The following is a 23,286-nucleotide window of genomic DNA, read 5'->3' on the forward strand; positions in this document are numbered from 1 at the left end:
CCCTTTTAGCTTTGACAAAGAGAGGATTCTCGCTCTCACTCCCTCATATGCCGCCCATATAGACTCTTTACCACCCAAGCGCCGTCGCTCATGAACCGCCTATAGGAGAGGAAGAGACAAAAGCGAGAGGAGAAGATGGAGTACTTAAAGGCGCTCCAGTCCGCCGCGCAGGGGGTGCCTGCGGTCGTGGTCCGGCTCTACTCAGGCTCGCTCACCATGTTTGGCTACCTGGGCGCTGCCATCTACTGGGCTACGGTCCCGCTGCGCTATCCCGCCTACTATGTGTACGCTGTCATCTCGCGGGTCCTGTCCGTGCTGCTGTCGCCGCTGTGGTTTAGCTGGAGTGTCGTCTCGCGCGCGACGCTGATGGTGGTAAACTTCCTCTCTGGACTCAAGGTATGTCATCATGCAATACTCCCGGGCCTTAAGACCGATTGCTAAAGTGATGATCGATAGCTTTTTCAACTTCGTAAGTATTCCCAACTCAGATAGCGAGTTGCCTCGTAGCTTCTTGACGCGGGATCACGTGAGACTGACCACCCCATAGTTTACTTGCGCCATCATCGTCGGCCTGGTTGCCGCGTTCGCGATCCATTTCATATCGCGGTTCGTCGCCATGTTGCTTAGTGTGCACCCGTCGCAGCAGTTGCGTCAGCAGCAAAAGGTGTTAGAAGAAGAACAGCAGCAGCAGCAGCCCTTCCAACCCCAACCCCAGCAGCGGCGCTTCCCAATCCAGAACGGGTTCGGTGGCGGCCCACAGCAGCCGCCGCCGCCAGAATACGACGACGACCTGGACGGCGGTTTCTTCAATGACGACGACAGCATCAAACGGGACGATTACTGCTACGTCGAAGGCAACGACGGCGACGGCGAGAGTCTAGCCGGCAGCTCTACGGGGGCCGGGGGCCGCTTCGCCGACCTGGGCGGTACTACTACTACCACCACCTCCAGCGAGAGCGCCTTCAACATCCCGACGACGGCATCATCGTCGCGGAGGCGAGGAGGAGGGGTTCAGAACCCATCTACTTCGCCCGTCCTCAGCTTTGGGGGCAACGACATGTACCGACGCGACTGGCGCTCGCTGAGCAGCAACATGAAGTCCAGCGCTGGGTCGCGCCGGGGCGGGTCTATTAGAAGCCTGCTCGCCCAGACGATCCATGAGGAGAGCAGCGAGAGCGATTCCCTGTAATAATGAAGTTTGGTGTGGGCAAAAAGCATGAGCGAACAGAGTGGGTCAGAAAGCGCTTGTAACAACAACATACCAAGCATAGACTCGATGACGGCGCAGGCCGAGGTGGTTTTGATTTGTCTGGGTGGGCAGTAAGATAGGATTAGGGGATCATTGCTTTTACATTGATTCAAACGTAGCATGCACGGAGTTTACTGGGATGGGGAAACTGGGTAATCATCATCATGGAACCAAGAGAGCGATGGCAAGATTCAAATTTAATGCACTTTTTTCTTCTGCGCCGAAAACTGGCATCGAGACTATTATGATCCGAAGTTCACTATTTCGCTTCTCTTGCTAACCTAAAACATATGTTGGCTCGCTGGCTATCCATTGATCCATCGCCGCTGCTGGTCTGGACAAAATTGTCACCCAGCTTAGAAGCAGGCCATTCTTCAAACGCCGGAAGAAGGTATTTTAGTAGAGTATAATAGGGGACCTCCTTCTCTCTGCTCAGCCCAAGGTAAGTATTCGTTTCATGGCGTCCCCGAGGTCTTGCGGATCATGCGAGGCTGGTTGATTATTGGTCCCTGGGTTTGGTGTATCGTGAGATTGACTTTCGCTCGCCCTCTGTTGTCTTCGAGCCCTTCTCCTGGCGTAAAACTTTTGATTCCTCTTCCAATTGGCACCCTGCGCAGGTGATTGCGGATGTGGTTGGGGATCCGGTGTGACTGTCCGACTACTGTCCCCTGGGCGAAAAGAATCATAAGATGCATTTTCCCGCTCCTCTTGGCGTTTCCGACGCCTCGCCTCCTTGAATTCTTCACGCCTCCTCTCTTTGTAGCTCTGGTTCCTTTCCTCCGTGCGACTGTGAGGCCTATCCTGTTGGTGATTGTGGCGCAACTCCCTGCGTTTTTCACGCCATTCTTGTTTTCTCTTTCACGATTGCTCTGTTCGTGACGTTGGTGGCTGTGCAGTGAGTCAGGCGCATCACCATCCTATCGGTAATAAGGACCACCATTGTGTCGGTATTGCGGATCATCGGCCCGTCGGGGATGCGGAACACCATCCTATCGGCGGTACACATCCCGGTCCCTGTCGCGGGGAGATCGACTCCTACTACGAGTCCTACTCGCCCGGCTCCGGTCATCATAATCTCGTATGCGGTCACGGTCCCACTCCGGAAGCCGGCGATCGTCGTAATCGTCGCGCCGCCGCCGGTCATCTCGCGGAGGACGGTAGTCTCGGCCGTCTCTAGGTGGCCGCTCGTCTCTTCCCCCATTCTATGACTGGGAATATATGTGTCGACATCGGGTCTGCTCGGCGGAGGAGCTCGTCGATGAGGCACAGGCGCTCGATCACGATGATCTCTATCACTATGGACATCCCAGCCATTCTCAGGCGGCGGCAGCCTAGGCGGCAGCCGAGTATCAGGGAGTGGATGGTCCCGATCCCGATCTCGGTCTCGGTGCCGGTCCCCGTCTCCTCCTCTCCACGCAGCTTGTCTTCTTTCTGGAGGTCCATTGCGGTGTCCGCTGTTCTGATTAGGGGGTGGCGGCCACCGTTCGCACGACCACCCGGTGGTCCATATCCGTCGCCACTGCTGAAACTTTGATGGTTGCCATGGAACCCGCCATCACCCACAGCGCCTCCCTTGGGAGCAGGCGGTAAAGCTGCCTTACGGTCCTGGTACTTCCTACGATCCAGCTCGTGGCTATCCTCATATGTGGGTATCTCGCCAGGTTGAGCGGGAAGAGGTGCAGTGGTGAAATATGGATGTTGTAGAGCGTCGACGGCGTTGATTCGGCCCCGCCAATCCAGCTTGAGAAGTTCCTTGAGTAGCGAAACAGCCAGTGGCCCGTGTTGGCGGAACCGTTGCATAAGGTTACCTGGGGTAGGGGGAGGCTGCAAGTTCTGACCTCCCGGCAACTGTTTCCAGCCTGGCATCGTCTGTTCCGTAGGAGATCCTACCAAATCGAATATGATCACGAGTTGATGGGTGTCGCTTTCTCCGGCTAAAATGGGTTTACCAACTAGCATCTCCCCAAAAACACAGCTGTACTGGCGGTCAGAATATGAACTTGGGAAACATCGAGGGGAGACTCACCCGACACCCCATAGGTCGATAGCAGTGGTATACTTTCTGAGATGCATCAGCAATTCGGGAGGCCGATACCATCTCGTCACGACCAGAGCAGTGTATTCTCGCTTCGACTCTCCACCACCACCACCGGGCTGAGGCGTGTTTCCATCGTAGTGTCTGGCAAGACCGAAATCGGCGATCTGGAGGACGCCCTTGTTGTTAATCAGAAGATTGGCTGCCTTCATGTCTCGGTGTAGAATATGGGCCTCGTGGAGGTACTGCAAGCCCTGGAGCAGCTGCTTTAGATAGCACTTGATCTGCGGAACGGTGAAGGTGACCGAGGGGTTGTCAAGCAAGCCTGAGAGATCGTGGTCCATGTAGGGTGTCACCATGTACATGATGGGTCGCTTTCTCTTATCCGCTGAGGAAGGTGTCGTGTTAGCTCACGCTGGGCGCGCCGCAGGGCTTGAACGCGTATAACTTACTAGCCTTGCTGTGGTGTTCAACCGCCATATCCTCGAGGCTCAGGACGTTTCGATGCGATAGCAACTTGAGAAGCTTGATTTCACGAAGAGCAGTGATGGGAAACTAGCGCACATAGTCAGCGATCAGCCATTGGGAAATTCCTTCTCGTCGCAAAATTGGTTACTGACGCCATCCTTCTCGTTATGCATGATGATCTTTTTTGAGAGCAACCAGACTGCCCGTCTTCTTCGATCTCGCCTTGTGGACCTCACTGCGCGGAGGAATTCGCATTAGTATCGGAACCATTGGCGATGTCTTGAGCATTGGGGGAATCCAGCAAAGGAAGCGCGCGCAAACTTACCCAAAGGTACCCTCGCCGAGCTTGCCCAGCAGCTCGTAGTCTGTTATCCTAGAACATCCTACATAGCTGTCCGGGCCCGCTGGTGCTGCTTTGCGAAAGACACTGGCGAGAGCGGCGGCGCGCCATTGCCGCTGGAAGACATTCTTCCCCGGTGCTCGCGTAATTCTGTATGTTTGCCTCGGAGCACTTCGAAGAAGGTTGCGACGCGACAATGGTCGGCGAGAAAGTCGTGGTGGCAGGTAGCTGGAGGACAATGGGAGGAGGAGGATAGATCGGAAGGAAACAACTGGTCCGTCTGATCAAGATGTTTGCGACTGGGAAAACAATGAAGCTGTCATCTCAACTGGCAAAAGAATGGCCAACATTTAAGAAGGCACTGTCACGTTGACCGCGGAGAAGAGAAAGAGGGGAGGAACAGCTGAGGATTTGGAGCGATGGTTAGGTGGTTATTGTGCTCAAGCTGCGAAGGTGAATGGTGATGGTGATTCCATTGTTGGAATAACTTTGGAAAGGTCGGTTCAATAGCAGAATAGCAGGGCTGGCCAGTGGACACTGCACGGCGACTGCAGGCGGTTGCTTCAGTGGCTCCAGCGCGCGAGTCGGCCGTCGATAGGCGAGTTGCACTTCCCTTATCGATCAAATCCTACCTGCCTTGCAGTGGCTCTAGCTTGATTCTGGCGCGCCTGCATCCTTGCTTCAAGTTGCTTGGCCTTGAATTTCTTAACCCCGACGCCCGTCTTTCTGGCCCGTCCGCCCAGTTGCCGCTGCGTTGACGTCCGTGCACGGCTTCAATCACCAAAGCTCCAGTCCAGTCCAGTCGTTGACTTGAGAGAACCTCAATTGAACTCGTCGGCGACGCAACACCTCTCTACCATACGAAACCTCCCACACCGCAACACCCCGTACGGCAAACCCTCTACGCTTCTACGGACTCGAACCTATACTGACTATAGTGGGTGCGCGCAGAATACAGTCACAATGGCAGGCGGTCCCGGCGGTCCTATTAAGCCTCACGTTCCGGGCATCTACCGGTTCGCTGCTACTGGTCTCGGCGCCAGCATGTGGTTCTTCGTAAGACCGCCAATTGCGCTCCGTTTCAACCAAGAAGCCTCATGCTAATATTATCTGCGACCTCAGTTGATGTACCGGGCGAAGAAGGATGGTCCCGTTCTGATGGGCTGGAAGCACCCTTGGGACCACTAGAGCACCAATTTGTACCAAGAGCACACGATTGGGCGACGAGAGGGGGCTATAGAGCATCGAGTATCCGAATACAAGACAATCGATTCAAGACTCAGCATCAAGCAAACACGAGCAATACGGCAAATACATGAAATACGACCCAGAAGGGTCCAGTCGTCAATTGAGGGAGAATAGGATCTGTCTAGGCGATCTCCATTGCGCCTCTGTGTATACATGTGTTACATACTACCCACGGCGTTATCTACTTCATGCCTTGGGCTTCTCGAATAGATAGTGGTTCACCCCCCACGTATCTCCGCCCTCATACGCGAACAGCTCCGAGCATGCCATGTAGAAGATCTGCCATCTGTTCCACCAAGTGGTGGCCTTGTCCTCGCCGTACGTCTCAACCAGGTGCGGCCACAGCTTCTTCTTGTTGGCCCACATGTTGGCCAACCAGTGCTAAAGAAGGAGTATCAGAATCAGCCCCGGTCCTTGGAGGGTGTGTATGTTTGGGGTGTAGGGTGTAGCTTACCTCGCAGGTCTTTGAGTAGTGCATTCCGTTCACCCACCACTGCTTCTCAATGTTGAGGTCCCTCTGGAAATAGAGCAGCAGGTCGGCCGACGGCATCGTGCCGCCCGTGAAGAAGTGTGTCGTCATCCACCCGCTCTCAAAGTCGTAGGGCGTATCTTTGTGGGCAAAGATGTGCACGAAGAGCTTACCCCCGGGCTTCAGCGCTCTCGAACACTTTGCCATCAGCAGCTCGTAGTTCTTCATATGCTCAAACATCTGGACAGTGTTAGTTGACGTCTGTTATATCAAGCTCATTACGGGTCCGCCTACCTCGATGGAGACGACTCTGTCGAAGCTCTCCTTCTTGAACTCGTAGTCGGCAACGTCACCCGTGATGACGGTCAGGTTCTTGAGGCCCTTCTCCTTGGCCTGGGCGTCGATATACTCTTTCTGCGTCTTAGAGTTGGAGAAGGCCGTGACCTTGCTCTTTGGCAACATCTCAGCGTAGTAGAGCGCGCCCGAGCCCCAGCCGCAACTACAGATATGCAATTAGCATATAACTAGTCACCTTGTCATGAAACACTTACCCCAAGTCCAGAATACTCATGCCATCTTTAAGCTGAGCCTTGTCCACTGAATCCCGATACACAGTCAGCTTCCCAACTCTTCCTCTCCCAATAGATAGACAGAAACAACAGAAAAGCACACACACACAAAAAAAGAAGAAAAAAAGAAAAAAAAGAACTCACAATAACTCCTCAACATCGCCACCTCCGCCATCCCCAACGACTCCGAGCCCTTCTCGTACAGACAAGCGCTGTACTTCATGCGCGGGCCCAGCATGCACTCGAGCACGCCCGTGCCGACCTCGTAGTGCTGCTCGTTGGCGGCCGCGGTCTCGACCGCGATGGGCCGCCGTGCGCAGCAGCTCCAGGTAGCCCATCCTGCGCTCGCACGCCGCCGCCTGCGACTCGGTCGCGATCTCGGCGAGGCGCTGCGCCAGCTGCATCCGGATGCCCCGCCGGATCACAAAGTGCGGCAGGACGCCGCGGTCGAGGATGGCGTCGAGCGGGAGGTAGTCTGGGTAGAAACGTTAGATGAATGAGTCTGTCGTTGAGCTTTCATTTATATAATAAGGCGGCTTACCCATGTTTTATGGTTGTGGTGTGTTACACGGTGTTGTGAGATTACTATGGCTTGTAAGAGTAGGTACCTTTGTGGACAGCTAATTGGTAATGTTCGTTCGAATGTCACAAGGTGGATGTGTTCAAGTTTAGATGGGAAGATCTCTTGGCTCTACGTATTACTTTGAAGAGAGAAAAGAATTGCCTGCCGCGATGTTGATCAACGACGTATGTAGCTTTCAAAGCCATGGTGCGTTTCATTAGAGTGGGTGAAGGCATGTACGTCGGTGTCATAGCGTGAAGCATGCATACCACTAGTCAAACGTGTAACGTACCTGGCTAACCCCTTCTTCTACTGTACATGCTAGCCCACCATCATTGACGGCGTTCACGATATTGTTTGTGCCAAGCATTGGTATAGAGCTATAAGCAGAAGACATGACTCGGTCGGTGGCCAGAGACACTATGAGTGCTATTGCCCCAGCTGGGAATCATACAGGCCACGCACCTCACCACAATCAATATTCCTACAAGCAAGCATCTGCCCCAAAGAGATGCAAGAAACCCGTGCATTCTATTTGGGAGTTTCTCCCTTTTCCAGTAATATATTGCCAACTTACGCCTTGCCTTTACCCTTGGGCGTCCGCCTCCTCTCCCAGACTTGCAGATACGTCTCTCCCAAGTAAAGCAGTTCTCGCTGCGTGTCCTCGACGAAGAGGTCCTGGCAGGTGACCCATTGGTCCCGGCCCTTGTCGCGTAGTTGCACCTTCCACGTCTTCTTCTCCTCCGCCGTGTCGGCCACGTCCTCTTTGGCGCGTATCGCCTCGTGCACCACGTTGGCCACCAGATCGTACCAGATCGGCTCACCCGGCGGGTGCTCGGCCGGGTTGGGTTCGACGTATGGGGACACGTCCAGGTTCCGGGCGTCGAACGTCACAATGGTCGGGTTGCGCTCCGAGACAAACTTATTTGTCGAGAAGCGCTTCACGTGGAAAACCAGATATGGCGGGAGCGGGTGCATCAGCCGGTACCGTTTCCGTTGCGCGTGCTGTTCTTGCGCCGTCCTGCCGTCGTATTTGGACAAGATCCGCGTGAGCGGCACTTGAGGAATGATGTTGCGGTCCAACTCGTCCTGGAACAGAGGTGCTGCCGGCAAGTCCAGAGTAAGCAGGAGGAATCGGTTGATGTCGACCTTGACTTCGGCCGAATCTTCGAACCGTAAACGATCGCCCGCGTCGGCTTTCGCCGTAATCGTCTGTGACTCGACCTTGAGCTTGCCCTGGAAGATGCGCTGAATAATGCTGCTCCCCGGTTTCGTCTTGCTTCCGCCGAGGCCCAGATGCAGGTTGTTCAAGAACCACGACAAGAACTCGACGGGGTCGGACTGGACTGTGAGGGTGAAGCGCTTGCTCGACCGCAGCGAGATCTCCTGGAGCAGCTCGTGCGGCGAAACGTGGTTCTTGAACGCGCGTGGGTTCCAGATCTTGCGGAAGAGGATGGCGCATCGCTTGACCAGCTCGGACCGCGCCGAGACGTCCTCGAGCAGCAGGAAGTTGCGCAGCGGCGTTATGTGCGACAGGGCCTGCACCACGACGTTGAGGTAGTCGTTCTCCTTGATGTTGTTCATTCCCACGTAGCCGGGCGTGTATTCCTTCCCACCAAGGGTCCACGCGGACTTGGGCTTGCGGTCCAGCTCCATGACCTCCTGCTTCGTGTATCGAGGGTCCGAAACGTATTTGATGTCGTCGAGCGACTTGCTCTTGACCTCGTAGCCCTCCGGCAGGACGTACACCTTTTGTGATTCCATGTTGATGAAGACGTGGTGGCCCTCGTCCAGCGCATGGAAGTACGCATGCGACTTGGGACCACGGCCCTGGAAGTAACGGCCGCATACTAGGCAGGCGTAGATGTTGATATTCGACAGGCTGATGGAGCAGAGCTTCTCGAAGTCGAAGTCGAGGACGTTTCGGTCTATCGTGTCGAGATATAAGTCGTCGTATCCTTCTGTCGGCGCCGCTTGCCTGATCGGGGCTTTTATAGGGGTATCATCGTCCTCGAACTCGTCATCGTCTGCCGCGTTGTCGCGGTCGGTAGGCGTTGCGCCATTGCCGTTCATGTCCCAATCGGCGGGCCCATCATCTACGCGGGACTTCTTCGACGCAGGCGATGCGACGCCTGAGGTGTCCTCCAAGGCCTCGGAAGCGGGACGTTTTGACATTTTGATGGGGTTGGCCGCAAAGTTGGGAGGTTTTACAAAACCGCAAGGCTGCCGAAGAAGTTCACGGTTCAATAAATCCCAAGCTTCGCTATTCCAACACCCCACTTAACTATCTGCACCACCATAGCAATGAACCCAGTCAAAATACTTGAGGAATACGGGTAAGTAAATGCCTACTACTCTTTGGATGATGAAAAATAAAATAAAATGAAGCCATGGTAGATCTAGCATACCAGGTACAGCATTCCATTGCTTTTCTTGGTTGCACTTGGAGGTGTTTCAACATCGCTGGCTTATTTTACTTGCCAGTTTCATACATCACATTCTTCTACAAGGGGGAAAAGCATTTGTACGTAATGTCAGATCGAAAGTGTATTTCGTTGTCTTGTGTATTAAATCGTCTCGAGACTTGTTCTATTCTAGTGGTTGCTGTGGGTATCATGGTTGTTATTTGTTCCTTCGTAAATTCGTGTCATATTCCTCCCTTCCTTCCTCAGCGTTTCGTCACCTGCCTCAACCTGGAGCTCTTGGCCGGCGTAGCCGCACTCTGTCCAAAGGGGTCTTCGGTGTGCGCCCTCCGCTGCCCCCTATCTTCCCCCATAGACGCTGTGCGGCCGGCGTCAGGCCCCCGCCCACTCTAGGACTGCTCGGGAACTTGGGTACGGGCGTTCGGTCTACCTTGCCCGTCATGCCGTGAATGGCCGAGGACCGCTTCGACTGCGAGATCTTATCGACCATGCGATGGTGGAGTGCTTCCCGACTGCTGTTTTCTTTGATCGTGAATGGATTTGGCGAGGCATCTCCAGGCCCCAGGTCGATGATGGGTGCAGATAGAGATGCGTATTCCGGCTCCTCGTCGTCCACAAATGCATATCCATTGACCCGCGGTGTCTCGTTTCCTGCTGTTGTGGACCCTGCCTGACTCGCTGAGAGTTTCCCGGCTATAGCGTCTCGGATGGCTGATATGGACGGTTCTTCCGATACCACGGAGGCATCATCACTGATTTTTGCTGGCGGTGGTAATCGTGTGTTCAAGTAGTTGACGGCTTTGGGTGCTGCTTTCGATGTCGCTTCTGCCCTCTGCGCCACGGTTTCCAGTGAATCCTCTATGCCATCCGGGGTGAACATCAGAATGTTCTTCGGAACGAATTTCCAAGTCTCTGCCTGCGCTGGCCTGTCGTCGCTGTCTTTGATCGCCAGCCTATCCTTCTTGTGCCCGTCGTCTGTCAAGCCTCTGGTCTCGGACAGCTTCATCTCGATTTGCTTCTGTGCTATCTGCATCTTGGATGGCAGCTTGTTCCCCGTCCACATCCAGGCGTACTTCTCGACTCGCTTTGCGTTCTGCCTATCAAGCAGCTTGTAGAAGCTTTCATTGTCCTCGCTTGTGTATTTCGACTGGAAAGTCCCCAGGCTCATGTTCGTGTCCACTTCGGGCTTGTCGTCGGCCACAGTAGTGACTGTTTCCGCCGATACAGAGGCCGGCGTGTCGCCGACATAGCCTCGAGGCGTTGCGGCGCCAGGTGCAAGTGGTGCAAGAGACGTGCCTCTTCGCGGCTTGTGTCGCCCGGGAGTCATGACCTGTTGCAGACGTCGGCCAGCACTGGAAATCCATTCTTTGTCCTTGGATTCGAGGGCGTCGAGATATTCGCGCTGTGTTTCGCTTTCGAGCAGGCCGGGGAAGAAATCTCGGGCTATGATCTGTGACAGGGCGTCGGTATAGGTATCCTCGTCGAGAATCTTTTTCGGCCTCTTGATGCGTTTGGGTGCCGGTGGCGGAGGCATCAGCTCCATTTCGGCCCTCTTGCGGGCGAGCGCCGTCGTCTTGTGCGAATCCATGATGGCCGTTGGTGTATGTGGTAGAGATCGTGCATGAAAACGAGGCTCAATCAGCTTACATGGATGATGAACATGAAATGCACTTGGTGGTGGAGATTCCTCAAGGTTAGTTGGTGCCTGTCGGGGGTTGTGGGGTAAGTAGTCTTTTTAAGCTGGAGGTTCCAGAGGTACCAATGTACCTTAAATGAGATCTGCAGACAGCAGTTTTCTTCCCCCTTTCCCCCTTTTTTATATACCCCAACACCAGGGGCTCCTCAAACTATGACAGTGGACAGGATAATTTGCTGTCCCGAAAACTTAAGACTGAGTTATAACATCCAAGTCACAAGGACCAAGTTAGATGAGCGAATGCTTGGGACCTAATCTAATGTGCGTGGCTCCGGGGGACAGCAGGACAATATATTACAGATCGAATGGTTTAGGCACTTATATTCTTCCATTTTTAATTAAATCATCACGTACTCCTGCTCTCTAAGTCATGATTACATCCACCTCGGTGCTCTCAGCGGGCCCCAAGCTCGGTGCAAGAGTGTCCATCTCCTGCAGGGTATACTCCACCAAGTAACTCTCGTCCACCAGCTCCTCCATGCGCTTGTAGTGCCTTTCGGTATACACTTTCAGCGCGTTGAGGACCTCCTTTAGGCTCTTCTGGCCCCTGGCTCCCTTCACCGACAAGTTGGAGAAGCGCGAGGCAGGGTAGCTCCGGACAAGCGCCCAGAGAATGCGTTGCGCCACCGGTGCCGTTCGCGCGTTGGTGTTCCAGTCTCGCAACCTCAGAAGCAGCAAGAAGATCTGCTCGTCTGACAGGTTGGCAATGACATGATCGACAGCCTTGAGGCCTGTCAAGCTGCCCGCGTCCGGCGTCTTGGTCTTGACGACTGCGGTGAACAGCGACAGCAGACGGCCCGGGTGGTTGAGCTGGAGTGCCAATGTAATGGCTTCTCGGTAAGAGCCATGGCGAATGTAGTTCTGAAGCTCTTGCTCCTGCTCGACCATCTTCAGCTGCTCTTCATTTGCAGCTTCCTGAGTCTCGACAGAGGTATCTTTCCAAAAAGTGACAGTCGAGTCACCACTGCCAGACACGAGCGTGTTGGTTTCCGGCTGGACCGCAAGTGCCCATACACGGTCCTCGTGGTTGTCCAGCGTGCATTCAGTCTCACCACTGTTGGCATCCCAGACCTTCACTAGACCATCTCCTCCCGCACTAGCAAACGAGAGGGGCTTCTTCCCGCGCTCTTCGCCCACAGGTATGTTTAGCCACACCACCTTCAACACACTGTTCGTGTGTCCTTCGAAAGTGCGTATGCAGGTGTAATCTGTCAGACTCCACAACTTGATCGTCTTGTCACCGGCACCAGTGAGGACGACGCCCTTGCCAGAGACTGATCCCTGTTCACCCTGGATAGAGGGCGTGTTTGCAGGGGCAAAACTAACAGACCAAACACCACGCTTATGGCCACGGAGAATTCCTTGTACCTCGCCCTCGTTCGTTGCCCAGATCTTGACTGTACGATCTTGGGATGCCGAGGCGAACAGTTGAGATGTCGGATTAATGTCGATAGCGTTGATATCTTTGTCGTGGGATTTGCGAGTGTAAGCAGCACGTAGGCTCTTCTGGCTAGCCTGTTGTGATTCTCTGGGAATTTCCCATTTCTTGATCGTCTGATCTTGAGAACCGGTAATCAGGAAGGCCGGCGGGTTGTTAAGAGGATCGGTGTAGGCTTTGGAGCCCTCTGATGGCTTTGCTCGAGGCAATGCGACGGCACCGATCGACTCAGCATGTCCAGAGAACACAGCATAACATGTATAGGAGTTGTTTGCAGGGTCGATACGCCAAAGTCGAGCGGTGTTATCCTTGGCTCCAGTAGCGACCCAGTGTCCAGACCAATCGACATCCAGAGAGATGATAATCTCCTCATGGCCTTTCAAAAGAGCAATGTCCTGACCAAAGTACTCGGCGGAGACAAGAGCTTTGTTTCCAGCTTGCGGTTCTGTTACCGACACCAGGCGGATATCCTCCGAGTTGGTTGCCAGTGCCAGCATGGAGTGGTCGGGCAGGAGGTAGCGGAGATCGATAATTTCATCGTGTGTGCCTGATATCCTCCGGTATGCCGCTGGGACAGTAGCGGCAGTTTCTTTCGTGGGCAGCTCGAACAGAGCCAGTGTGTGATCCGCCTGTACGCATAGCAGGAACGGCAAACCAGGCCAATATATCGCACCCACAAACGACTCCGTTTCATTTGTGGCAGTTTGCTCTTTTGTGAGCTCTCTGCCGGTCTCTGTATCCCAATATCGCACGCAGCCGTTGGAGCCGGCGGTGTAGGTCACACTTCCGTCCTCAATGAAACCGGCCGCCTCGACCAGCTCAAAGGAGGGTACAACTTTGCGAATCTTCCACGACTTCGCATCCCACCACGTTATCGTCTTGTCTCTTCCAGCCGTAACCAGAACTTCCTGCTCTGGGGAGTAATCAATTCCTTGGACGTCCGAGACATGCGAATCCAAGTTTGCGACAACGTTTCGTTTGTGTAAATCCCAGACACGGACTTTTCCATCCTGGCTACCCGATGCGAGTCGGAATCTGGCGGTTGGCGAATCCTCGTCGTCGTCCGCCGCTTGCGATTTCCGGCGCTTCTTCTTGTCGTCTTTCTTGCCGTTCACCTCGGCTCCCTTCTTGGACCCTGCCGCGACCTCGAAGAAGTGTAGCGCCGACACCAGAACGCTGGGACCGCGGAACGTATGCGTAACATAGCCTCCAACAATGTCCCAGACCTTGATTGAACCGTCCGTACCTCCAGTAGCCAACAAAGTGCTGGTTCGGTCAACGGCAAGGACGAGGACGGGAGTGCCATGGGGCTTAACCGTCCTGAGCAATTGTGTCGCGACTTCTTCGTCCGGGGTCGAGCGTTTGAGGGAGTATATGCGCATTGAGAGCGAGCGCGAGCACACAATCAGGTGGGAACCGGAAGGAGTCAAGGTAAGAGTCGAGACGATCTCGCCATCGCCCTCAACCGTGGCAAGGTGCTTGCCAGTCTTCAAGTCGGTAAGAACGACATCTTCGCCGAGAGTGGTGGCCAACAAACGAGCGCTGTTGTCAAGCGCAAAGGCGCCGCCGGTGAAAATTGGCCTGATGACCTCTCCGGCCTCGAAGGTCGTTTTGAAGGGCGATTTGCCGGACATTGTGCTGTTGTCAAGGCACGTCCTGCTTCCCTATCGTGAAGAGTGGTTTGGTCTGCAATCGACAGTTGCTACAGCGGGTTGTTGCTTGCTCTCTCAATAAATTTTTGGTTATCGATAAGCGCAGACATGCCGCATTTTACAGGGGTCTGCTTTAGCTATCCAGCGCTAAGAATGCACTGTTGCTCCACTGTAGTTCCCTACCCGCTCCATTGGCTCGCCCAAGACAATACATGAACACATCCAAGCTTCTTGGTTGCAATTGCTAGATCCAGAGCCCTTTGCGAACCATGGGAATAGGCTTGAAAAGAATGCGGCTCTATCAATTCCATTCATAATATTGCATACCAGCACATCAACATAGCTGGTGTCAATTACCCCTGGACTCAAAGTTTTAATGGTTGGGGGCTGACACGAATGCCCCTGTCCCTCAACTGCGACTCAACATGGGCCGACTGGGGCCACTGACTTCCCAGGCACTGGTACACACTTTTCCCTCCCGGTCAACCAACCGCCTTGTGTTCATAGGCTAATACTCATCGCAGGGCCGCTCACCATATGATGATGTCGTCATGGGAACTGGCGAGGCGGATCCTCGCGAGCCGCCCCGGCAGTATGATGAAAAGGGCCGCGTCGTCAATCCGGAGACCAAGTCCGTCATCAAGAGCATGATCCGCGCCCACAACGAGGTCATGCACGTCATCGGGGTCGCGGAGCCCGATGACCCTTCTGCTTCCGGGTTCGCCGAAACCAAGGACACGGCGTCCTCGCTGGTGCAGGACCAGCTCGAGTACGAGAACAGTGTAGCGCAGGCGCTGATCCCCGCTGGCCGCCTGCTAGCAGACATAGGCACATGGGCCCTCGAAGGTGTACGGCAAAGGTCTCTGGTAAGTCTGCCCACTACAAACGTTCTGTTTGCCGTCGAGTAATGAAGGGCGAAGTTGGCTGACTCATCATCTCAGGTCTACAGACCGTACTGCCACATTGAGTTCACTCGGCTATGGCAGTTCGAGTTGAGCCGCCGGACCAACTCACAGATGGCATTGGTCGGTCTACAAGCCTACTTGCCTGCCAGAGCCTTGGAGTATTATTTCAAAAACGAAGCTGCATTCGTACGAAGTAAGCCATGGTAAGCTGCGCATCCCTGAACTTGGCATCACAGACCCAGATGCTAACCCTCTCGCAGGCTGGTCAGCGGTCTCGTGTGGTGTAACTTCCATTTCGAGATATTTACTATACTTCAGAGACTCGATCTCATACCATCGTCTACGTGGCTACCCAGCCCCATGTTCTTCGTCCCCTTTAGCAGCGCATCCCCCTTTGTTGCCCCGCCCCGTATGGAAACCATTAGCGCCTCCTCTGTCACTGCCTGGGCGGGCCAACTCGCGGTCAACCTGGCCCCCTATGCCGGTTACTACCTAATGAAACGACTTATTTCCAGGCTTGACTTGGGCACCACCATGTTTCGTCTCCTCCCTCGTCCTCACAATAACGGTTTCCTGCTCCGGGCTTCTGACTTGCGGGCTCCGCCACCGCGACCGCCCCAGGAGAGTCACAACCCCCATATTCCCGAATCCCCGACCCTGGGGGCGGCCGACCGCGAGATCCGCCATGTGCGGAACCCGTCTCAAGATGCTGCCACGCTCCAGGCTCTCGAAGGAGGTAACAACGTCGCCGCCGCCGCTACCGCTACCGCTACCGCCGAGCAAGGCATAGCGGTAGGCGCGCTACGTCGGCACAGCACCTTCTCCAATCGCGGAGCCAATACGAATTCCGGCAGTGGCACTGCCACTGCCACTGGCGGCGGCGGCGGCGGTTCCGGCGAGCAAGACTACGGCACAGACGAGGAAGACACCGACATGATCAACCCGACCCTCATCAGCTTCGACGTCGACACGAGCGAGACCACGGAGCCGCCCGCGGGCGTCTGGTCCGCCGAGCTGCGGCCCAGCTACAGCAACAACGGCGGCGGCCAACCGAGCGGCGGCGGCGGCGCCAACCACGACAACCGCTCCTCCTGGGCCTCGTCCGGCAGCGCCAGCCTCGACAAGAAGTTCTACATGGTGACCCCGCTAACCCTGCTCCCCACCACCCTCGCCGCCGACAACCTCTGCCGCTTCCTCGTCAACGTCGCCTGCTCCCCCATCGAGGCCCTGATCCTGCGCGCCATGGCGCGAGGCTTCGTCCAAACCAGCCGCGCCCTCCCCCAACTCTCCCTCATTTCCTCCTCCGGCACGGGTATCGACCAGCTGCTCCCCCTAAACCTGCACGACTTCTGGTCCTTCCGCCGCACCGGCAGCGCCCTCGCCCTCAACTTCCTGCAGCTCCTCGTCAGCGCCGAGGTCTGGACCTTCATGACGGTCGTCTCGCAGTCCTTCCACGTCAGCGAGGAGGTCTGGCGCGAGATGCGCGAGGAAGAGGAAGCCGAAGAGGCCGAGGAAGAAGAGGCCGCCGCCGCCGCCGAGCGCGAGCGCGCGCGCCAGCGGGACAACGAGCGGGAGCGGGAACGGGAGCTGGAGTTTCAGCGCATGGTGGACCGCGAGGCCCGTGAAATGCGCGAGGCGCTGGCGCGGCGCACGGCGGAGAGGAGGGCCGTGGCTGCGGCAGTGGATGAAGAAGAGCGGATGCCGAGACGGAATGGGGCGGAGGAGCAGGAGCAGGAGCCCCCGGCAATATAAGGTGATGATGGCGTGAAGCTGCTGGCCAAGGGGACTCTCGTGAACTGCGTGCTTTTTGTAAGATTACTCCTTAGTAGGCAGTGGGGTTTAAAGGCTTGATTGATAGAGATAGTCAGCCGGTTCGTTAGAGAAAGGAGGAAATACCAAACTTTCACGATAGTAATGCTTCTCATTATAACCCCTTTCTGGGTGCTTTGCTTCAATGATATCACATCGAGTTGTCATATATCTCTAATCAGTCCCCTTTCGTCCGACATAGGAAACAAGCTCAAATAAAATCTACAATGGTTAGTGCTGGTACGCCAGCAGAAGCTTCTTACAATAGATGTCATAATCACTAGTCGGATGTGGATTCAATAGTATGATGATATATGATTTAGAACATTTTCTGTGATTCATGCTGAATCTGCTAAGATGGGGTATTTGATGACTGAGCACACAAGGGAAAAGGAGAGGACACAAGGTCGATCCTCTACAATAGCAGTAGAAAGAAGCAATTCTTCGTACTCGCGAAGGAACCGATGACTGACGGTGTAGTAAAAAGATGAGGAACAAAAACAAGACAGGTAAAAAAACAACAAAAAAGATGATTGCAGGTTATACTGCCGTGAACCCCGGTTGAACACCAGCCAATGCCTGTTTCCATAGGGACCTTAAAAACCAACCAGCCCTTTTTCGCTTTCCCTTTTGCTCCGAATCAATACTCCATGATCGTGATGCTACAGTAAAGCGGGGGGTATAATTCGTTTCCGCATGCCCATAGATGTGTTCCTCCGCCAGAGTCCAGTTTACTCCAATTGATGAGATCGTTGCCGTGTGCCCTTTATTGCCCCGGCTTCCTGTATACTCGCTTCGTTCCTCCGACTTTGCCCAATTCGACGAATTTTCCCTTTCTCTCATGAGAGTCCGCAGAGGTCAGATTCCGCTGATCGCCACTAGCTGAGCGGACCTTGCTCGTCACGTCCTCGACCCAAGCCCGGCTCTCGTCGCTCAGCCTGTCGGCCTTCTTGGGCTTGGGCCCGGACAGACCCAGGACGCTGTTGTCCGCCTCCGTCGAGGAGACGGAGCGGCCCGACGCGCCGGATTCCGGTGTCGCAGCATCCTTGGTCATGGCCGACATCGGGGTCTGGGGCTGCAACGTCTTCGCAGACGGCAGGGTCTCGCCGACCAGACTCTTTCTAGTCTTCCGAACGGCGAGGGGCGTCATGGGCGAATCGTGAGCAGTGCCCGGCCTGCTAGGCGGGCTTGACCCGAGTGTCCGGCCAGACGGCGTAGGTACGTCCTTGACCTCAACCTTTCCTTCACCCCTGGGACCGCCGGCCGTGGTGGATGGCGTATTCCTTCAGGTACTCGCCCAAGTCGGCCCACCCGCCGCCGACACGAACCATGACGCGCTCGCCGCTCTCTCCGACACTACGGATGAGCAGCTTCATCGGCGCTTCGCCAGAGGATCGCGAGAGGAAGTAGGTCTGCGCATCCCGGCTGTTCCTGGATCGATGCCGAGACTCCTTGGCGGGTGCCAGCAAGAACGAGGGAGTGCCTGCACGAGATGACATGGACATGGTAGATCTGGTGGACATGGCGGAATTGCTGCGTCGGTTGGCGGGTTCCGAAAGCTTCAGCTTGGCTCGGCCCGGCAGATTGAGATCAGGTGGGTTGAGCTCGACCGTGGCCTCCCTTCGCGTGAACCGAATCTTATTCGGCAGCGACTTGAGGACTCCACGGATCTGCCGGTGTAAGTCCGACTCGTTGCTCGGTATTGAGTAGCCGGGTGTAGAGTATCCAGGAGTATACATCTGGCTGTGATCAAAGGAAGACTCCATATCGTAAACACCAGACTCCAGAGGACTCTTAGGAGGGGTGACATTGTCAGGCGAGAGATCGCGCTGCTCTGGGTAACTCATCGAATTGGAGCGGGGGTTATACCGCAGAGCGGGAGAGCCGGGAGGGCTCAGCGCGTCGCTCAATGGCTCATCCGGATCAGCCAGACGCCCGAATTCGTAGGAGCGGTTAGAATTCATAGACTCTTGGCTAATCTTCCTGGGCGCAAATCTGGCCGGAGGCAGCTCAAGCTCGTCCTCCTCGTCTTCTTCGATGACTGATTCTAAATAAGAAAACTCGGTTTCAGGATCCGGAACTGCCATGCGCGCAATGTGTGCTGGCGGCGCAAGCTGCTGGGTTGCTTGAGAGCTAGAGGCATATGATTCATCCCCCTCGTGCATCAGGGATGATTCCAGAGGGTCTGAGGCTTCGGTTTTTGAAATGATCGGGAGTGACCTAGTTGCGATTCCGTAACCGTCATCCGTCCCATCGTAATCAAGTGTGGGACCTTCCGTCAAGTCGTCTTCGTCCAAATAAAGCTCTTGCTGTCCATCAGCTGAGGCAACGCGCCTGCTCGGGCTGTCATCGGGGCTGTTCGCTTCGCTGGCGAACAGCGAATGGTCAAACGGCGCAGGAGGCGAGGAATCGTCAATGCTGCCAAAAGCCGGGTCGCGATCCAGCACCGGGCTCGATAATTGGATACGAATCTCGGGCTGCGGGGTTTCCGGGAGGTGAACCTTAAGCTGCTCAGCAGCTGGCTTGGTGGAGAGGCCCCATTCGCCTTCTTGTACACGCCTTTCCGCTGTGATCGCCCATTCGGCATACTCTTTCTCAACAGCCTCTAAACGATCAAGCCATTCATCGGGCAGTGTATCTTCGCTGCCTTCCAGGGTGTCCAACATAAAATCCATGTCGCGACCCGGGCTGGCAACCTTCTTTTGCAGAACCTGATTCATGACTTCGTAGTCTTTTCGCGGCAGTGGCAAGCGTTTTCTGGCGGCGGAAGTGCCACTCGGACCATCTTCAAGAGATGGTGACCCTGCGACCTCTATTGCGTTCCAGCCGGCTTCTATCGCAACCTCGGCTTCCGAGATCAGCGAAAGAACAATTGGCACTTTGCGCAAGACTACGAGTCGAACACCCCAAATATTTAATAATCTTGATAGCCTTGCGAGGTTGGGCAGGGCTTGGACCGTGATAGCGGTTATCACGGCCGACAAGTCCTCCATCTTGGCGAAAGCCATGGTAGACGTGACGGAAAGGCCGGCATCTGAGAATGGCGTGCCGGGCCGCGATAAGGGCATAACGTGGTTGTGTAGGACATGCATTTTAATTTCTTCGATATCCAAGGCCGCCAATTCGCGTTGTATAGTCTCGGTCCTGCCCTCGTATGCAGTTACGTCCTCGGCTGGCAAGCTTCCCAGGTAGTCCGGCTCTGGGTGGTCCGCAGACTGTTGCGACTGACCGTCATCGGAGGATTCGAAAGGGTCCGATACCTTCCTTCTCTTAGAAAGAGGCATCTCGAAGCCGGCCGAGGGAGAGTGGGTTGGCCAAGGCCAAGAGGAAAGCTCGTCCATCCAGTCATGAATCTTCCTCGAGGCCAGGGCGGTCCTCATGGTAAAGGACTGTTCTGAAGGCGTCGCATTATCCAGGCAGATCTTCAAGGGGCCCTCGGGGGCGCGTAGCGCCTCGACTGCTGACATTGGCGATAGGCGTGCGAGTAGGTTGTCGCTCATGCGGTGTCGAGTTGGAGATCGCGACGAGGAACGAAGAGGGCGGCGCATGGCACCGCGCCCACCGGGGGCGGAGTAGCCATGGTAGTGGTCGCCCGGTGTTCGGACATTGTTGGTATCTGTGTGTTAGTCGCGTGTTGTATTTTTCTGGTTTTAATCGCACGTGGGAATGAGACATGGCCAGTCCCAAATCGGTCCGCCGGAGATGAATGGGGGAGAGTTGGAAATGAGAGGAGATCAACTGCAATAGCCCATCATGATGTGATTCTGGGGAACATGCGCCGGGTGCTGATTGAACGTCGTTTGCCCTTTCTCGTTTCCCCCCGGTTTTGCGTGCGACCCGCCTGTCCCTTCCCCAAGTATGGAGCACCCTTTTGCGCGCGCGCGGGATGCCGGTGCTTGATGGATGCCGTGACACACAGACTTTAGTCAGGTACGATGGGCTGCAGCTTCCAGGTGCGTCATCTGGATCGTGGACAGATCAAAATGTGAATAAGTCGGTGTGGTGCGCAACCCGGCCGCGTGCAGCAAGCTGGAGGTCAAGTACAGTAGGTAGCTTTGCAAGGCTGGAGGAGCTAAGGGGGGTTGGTTTGCGTTACGTCAGGTATCGTCGACCCCGTTCGGTTTGAGGATGTGCGACTGGTGTCAGGTCGCGGGGAACGGCTGGTGGAGGAGGTTGGCCCAAGCAGAAGGGCAAAGACCAATTTTTTGTTCTTTTTATCAATGCTCAAGAGAATGTGAGGGAGAGAGAATAAAAAGAGGATTAAGGAAAGTAATGAACGGGCTGGGCTATGCAGGTCTGCAGGTCGTCGCCCTGTTGAGCCAAGGCAAGGCGGAAAGTGCGCGAGCGAGCGAATGGATGCGCAGGACGGGTGAAGGATTGGTCAGTTGGGTGGTCTCCAAGATGGAGGACACACGTCAACTCGGTGCTGTGCTGGGTCGCGGTGTATGCAGGGTAATGCAAGATTATGACTGGTAATGACGGATGTGCTGCTGCCCAGTTACATTGGATTGGAAGGAAAACGAGCGCGGGAGGCGGGAGGTTGGTTGACGCAAAACGCAAAGCAGTCGTTGCTGGCGCGAAGCAGAGATCGGAATCATGCAATGAGAGCCGGGGAATTAGATGGAACTTCCTCCACTGTGCTGCGCGTGCTGCGTGTTGAGCATGAATTGGCAAGATCGTGGGCTGGCGACGGGCCCGATCCGGTCGTTTCTCTTCTGCTCACTTGAAGCTGCGCGTTCTCGCTCCTCCACGTCCGACGGCGCTACATGCATGCAAAGAATCGGAGGTGCAGAAAAAGAATAAGATGTATAGAGAAACAAAGACGGGGAGGGAGAAGCAGATTGGTTGGAGGTTTGAGGACTACCTAGTTACGGACTGACTGACGGACTGACTGACAAGCTGGCTGCCCTGCCACTGCCACATGCCACCCATGCCCGCAATCCCCTTATGCGCAAATTGGCAGAGGCTTTGGCAGTCGTCGAATACCGACCTGGGCAGGGGTGGACGGGGCCAGGCAATCCAGCTTCCGTCAATATGAAGCGCGCCCTCAGCAACGCGTGGAGTCCCCTTCCAAATTAACTGCGCGAACAAAAACCCATCGGGTCCAACCCGGGCCTAGCGGGGCGGTTCTGCTTGCCTCTGCTCGCCATCCGCGCCTTGCTTGACCCTGCATTGAGCAGATCCTCAAGTCTCGTTTCTCGTATTGTTTCATCAGATAAGTCCCCGTCGCATATAGAGACAGACAGAGAGAGAAACGCCTACCTCTTTAGTCAGCAACATCGATGCATCAAGTGCCATATAGCCAAACGGCTGCCAACAACAGACACACACCGGACGATGTTGACATGCTGTCTCGTCCGACGGACTACTGGCGGCTGACCCTCCTAAGCTCCGGTTGCCCAGCAAACGGTTCCAGGGATCCCCGCCAGGAGCCAGTCCAGATGGAGCTCCCAATCTCGGGTCACTCAGATGGAAATATAAACCCGAGGGAGACCATTGAAGGGGTGGCTGACGACCCTCATTTTTTTCTGGAGTTCGTCACACAAAACTCGGGACGGGAGATCCCACGATAACGAGGCGTTCGCTAGATTCGGGTTAGATGCCTCTAGTCTCTGAGACAGAAAAGAAAAGAGAATGCAACTCTAAAAAGCTTGCACTACCTATGTCTTCAGAGGATAAAATTTTTGTGTCCGAGAACCCATTTCTGTAGTAACGTGCCTTGCACTAATACCAAGCAGAATTCATACTGTAGGTTGGCTGGGTATCAAAGTTGCCCCGTCTTTGCCTCGTCAACAAGTGTACGTCGGAAAGCTATTATAGTATAGGACTAGTAGAGCTAGCTTCGAGATGACCGTTCGTGGAATATCAATTCCGTGTCGAGTTGGAGGTGCGATACCCAGGGCGGAATGGTCAGTAAGTAAAATGGCTGGCTAGCGGACGATAGTATTTCTACCCAACGATGGCTATAGAGACACACACGACAGAACGCGCGCGTATACAACATGTGATGCCTATAGTAGCCCAGATATATCCGTTCACGTAACCTTATTTCGATGCCGGGTGGGAGCTGGGATGGCCCCCCCCATGGAATATGTCACTAGTCACGTCAGGTCGGAATAGATTAGGACACCCTCATATATTTCCTCTATCTACCAACAGCCATGCTCGATCCTCCATCCATATACACTTTGCAACTATATATCATAGTAAAGTAGTAGTAAGTAGTAGTAGCTTCTTATATCGTCATAAATCCCAACAGGGTATATATAAAAACAACGTCCTCATGAGTCATAAATGAAACCTCAGATACGCCCCCGTGGTCCCCAAAAGACAGACTTTTGTCAGATGGCTTGAAAACAAGAAGAAAAAAAGACAGAAATATCCCAAGCCAGAAACCCAGACGCCCCCAATACCTCCTGGTGG

At 54.9% G+C, this 23,286-nt stretch overlaps 9 protein-coding genes across 9 annotated transcripts, besides 1 other annotated feature; 3 read left to right on the forward strand and 6 right to left on the reverse strand.

The window, feature by feature from the left end:
• Positions 1-135: 135 nt before the first annotated feature.
• PG997_012061 (uncharacterized protein) lies at positions 136-1,189 on the forward strand (the record flags this gene model as incomplete). The annotated part of the gene is made up of 2 exons (XM_066816376.1): positions 136-396; positions 548-1,189. The coding sequence occupies 2 exons, from the start codon at positions 136-138 to the stop codon at positions 1,187-1,189; spliced, it is 903 nt and encodes a 300-aa protein (XP_066662068.1).
• A 1,233-nt stretch (positions 1,190-2,422) lies between these two features.
• Positions 2,423-3,925, reverse strand: PG997_012062 (serine/threonine-protein kinase bur1; the record flags this gene model as incomplete). Its single annotated transcript, XM_066816377.1, has 4 exons — positions 2,423-3,224; positions 3,276-3,672; positions 3,737-3,839; positions 3,905-3,925. 4 exons carry the CDS (start codon positions 3,923-3,925, stop codon positions 2,423-2,425), a joined length of 1,323 nt encoding a protein of 440 aa, XP_066662069.1.
• A 210-nt stretch (positions 3,926-4,135) lies between these two features.
• Positions 4,136-4,219: a sequence feature (Short protein (PG997_012063, KAK8065316.1) was converted to a misc_feature.).
• An 836-nt stretch (positions 4,220-5,055) lies between these two features.
• Positions 5,056-5,280, forward strand: PG997_012064 (uncharacterized protein; the record flags this gene model as incomplete). Its single annotated transcript, XM_066816378.1, has 2 exons — positions 5,056-5,148; positions 5,215-5,280. The coding sequence occupies 2 exons, from the start codon at positions 5,056-5,058 to the stop codon at positions 5,278-5,280; spliced, it is 159 nt and encodes a 52-aa protein (XP_066662070.1).
• Positions 5,281-5,526: 246 nt separating this feature from the next.
• Positions 5,527-6,923, reverse strand: PG997_012065 (S-adenosyl-L-methionine-dependent methyltransferase; the record flags this gene model as incomplete). Its single annotated transcript, XM_066816379.1, has 6 exons — positions 5,527-5,721; positions 5,795-6,049; positions 6,104-6,308; positions 6,361-6,438; positions 6,523-6,853; positions 6,920-6,923. The coding sequence occupies 6 exons, from the start codon at positions 6,921-6,923 to the stop codon at positions 5,527-5,529; spliced, it is 1,068 nt and encodes a 355-aa protein (XP_066662071.1).
• Positions 6,924-7,513: 590 nt separating this feature from the next.
• Positions 7,514-9,115, reverse strand: PG997_012066 (snRNP assembly factor; the record flags this gene model as incomplete). Its single annotated transcript, XM_066816380.1, has 1 exon — positions 7,514-9,115. The coding sequence occupies one exon, from the start codon at positions 9,113-9,115 to the stop codon at positions 7,514-7,516; it is 1,602 nt and encodes a 533-aa protein (XP_066662072.1).
• Positions 9,116-9,628: 513 nt separating this feature from the next.
• Positions 9,629-10,951, reverse strand: PG997_012067 (uncharacterized protein; the record flags this gene model as incomplete). The annotated part of the gene is made up of 1 exon (XM_066816381.1): positions 9,629-10,951. One exon carries the CDS (start codon positions 10,949-10,951, stop codon positions 9,629-9,631), a length of 1,323 nt encoding a protein of 440 aa, XP_066662073.1.
• A 471-nt stretch (positions 10,952-11,422) lies between these two features.
• Positions 11,423-14,131, reverse strand: PG997_012068 (uncharacterized protein; the record flags this gene model as incomplete). The annotated part of the gene is made up of 1 exon (XM_066816382.1): positions 11,423-14,131. The coding sequence occupies one exon, from the start codon at positions 14,129-14,131 to the stop codon at positions 11,423-11,425; it is 2,709 nt and encodes a 902-aa protein (XP_066662074.1).
• A 443-nt stretch (positions 14,132-14,574) lies between these two features.
• Positions 14,575-16,806, forward strand: PG997_012069 (uncharacterized protein; the record flags this gene model as incomplete). The annotated part of the gene is made up of 4 exons (XM_066816383.1): positions 14,575-14,610; positions 14,674-15,015; positions 15,091-15,257; positions 15,315-16,806. The coding sequence occupies 4 exons, from the start codon at positions 14,575-14,577 to the stop codon at positions 16,804-16,806; spliced, it is 2,037 nt and encodes a 678-aa protein (XP_066662075.1).
• Positions 16,807-17,629: 823 nt separating this feature from the next.
• PG997_012070 (GAS2 domain-containing protein) lies at positions 17,630-20,411 on the reverse strand (the record flags this gene model as incomplete). Its single annotated transcript, XM_066816384.1, has 2 exons — positions 17,630-18,113; positions 18,157-20,411. 2 exons carry the CDS (start codon positions 20,409-20,411, stop codon positions 17,630-17,632), a joined length of 2,739 nt encoding a protein of 912 aa, XP_066662076.1.
• Between the last annotated feature and the right edge of the window lie 2,875 nt (positions 20,412-23,286).

The sequence above is a fragment of the Apiospora hydei genome, assembly GCF_038363865.1.
Source record: "Apiospora hydei strain CBS 114990 chromosome Unknown utg000009l_segment0_segment0, whole genome shotgun sequence".
NCBI classification, from domain to species: domain Eukaryota; kingdom Fungi; phylum Ascomycota; class Sordariomycetes; order Amphisphaeriales; family Apiosporaceae; genus Apiospora; species Apiospora hydei.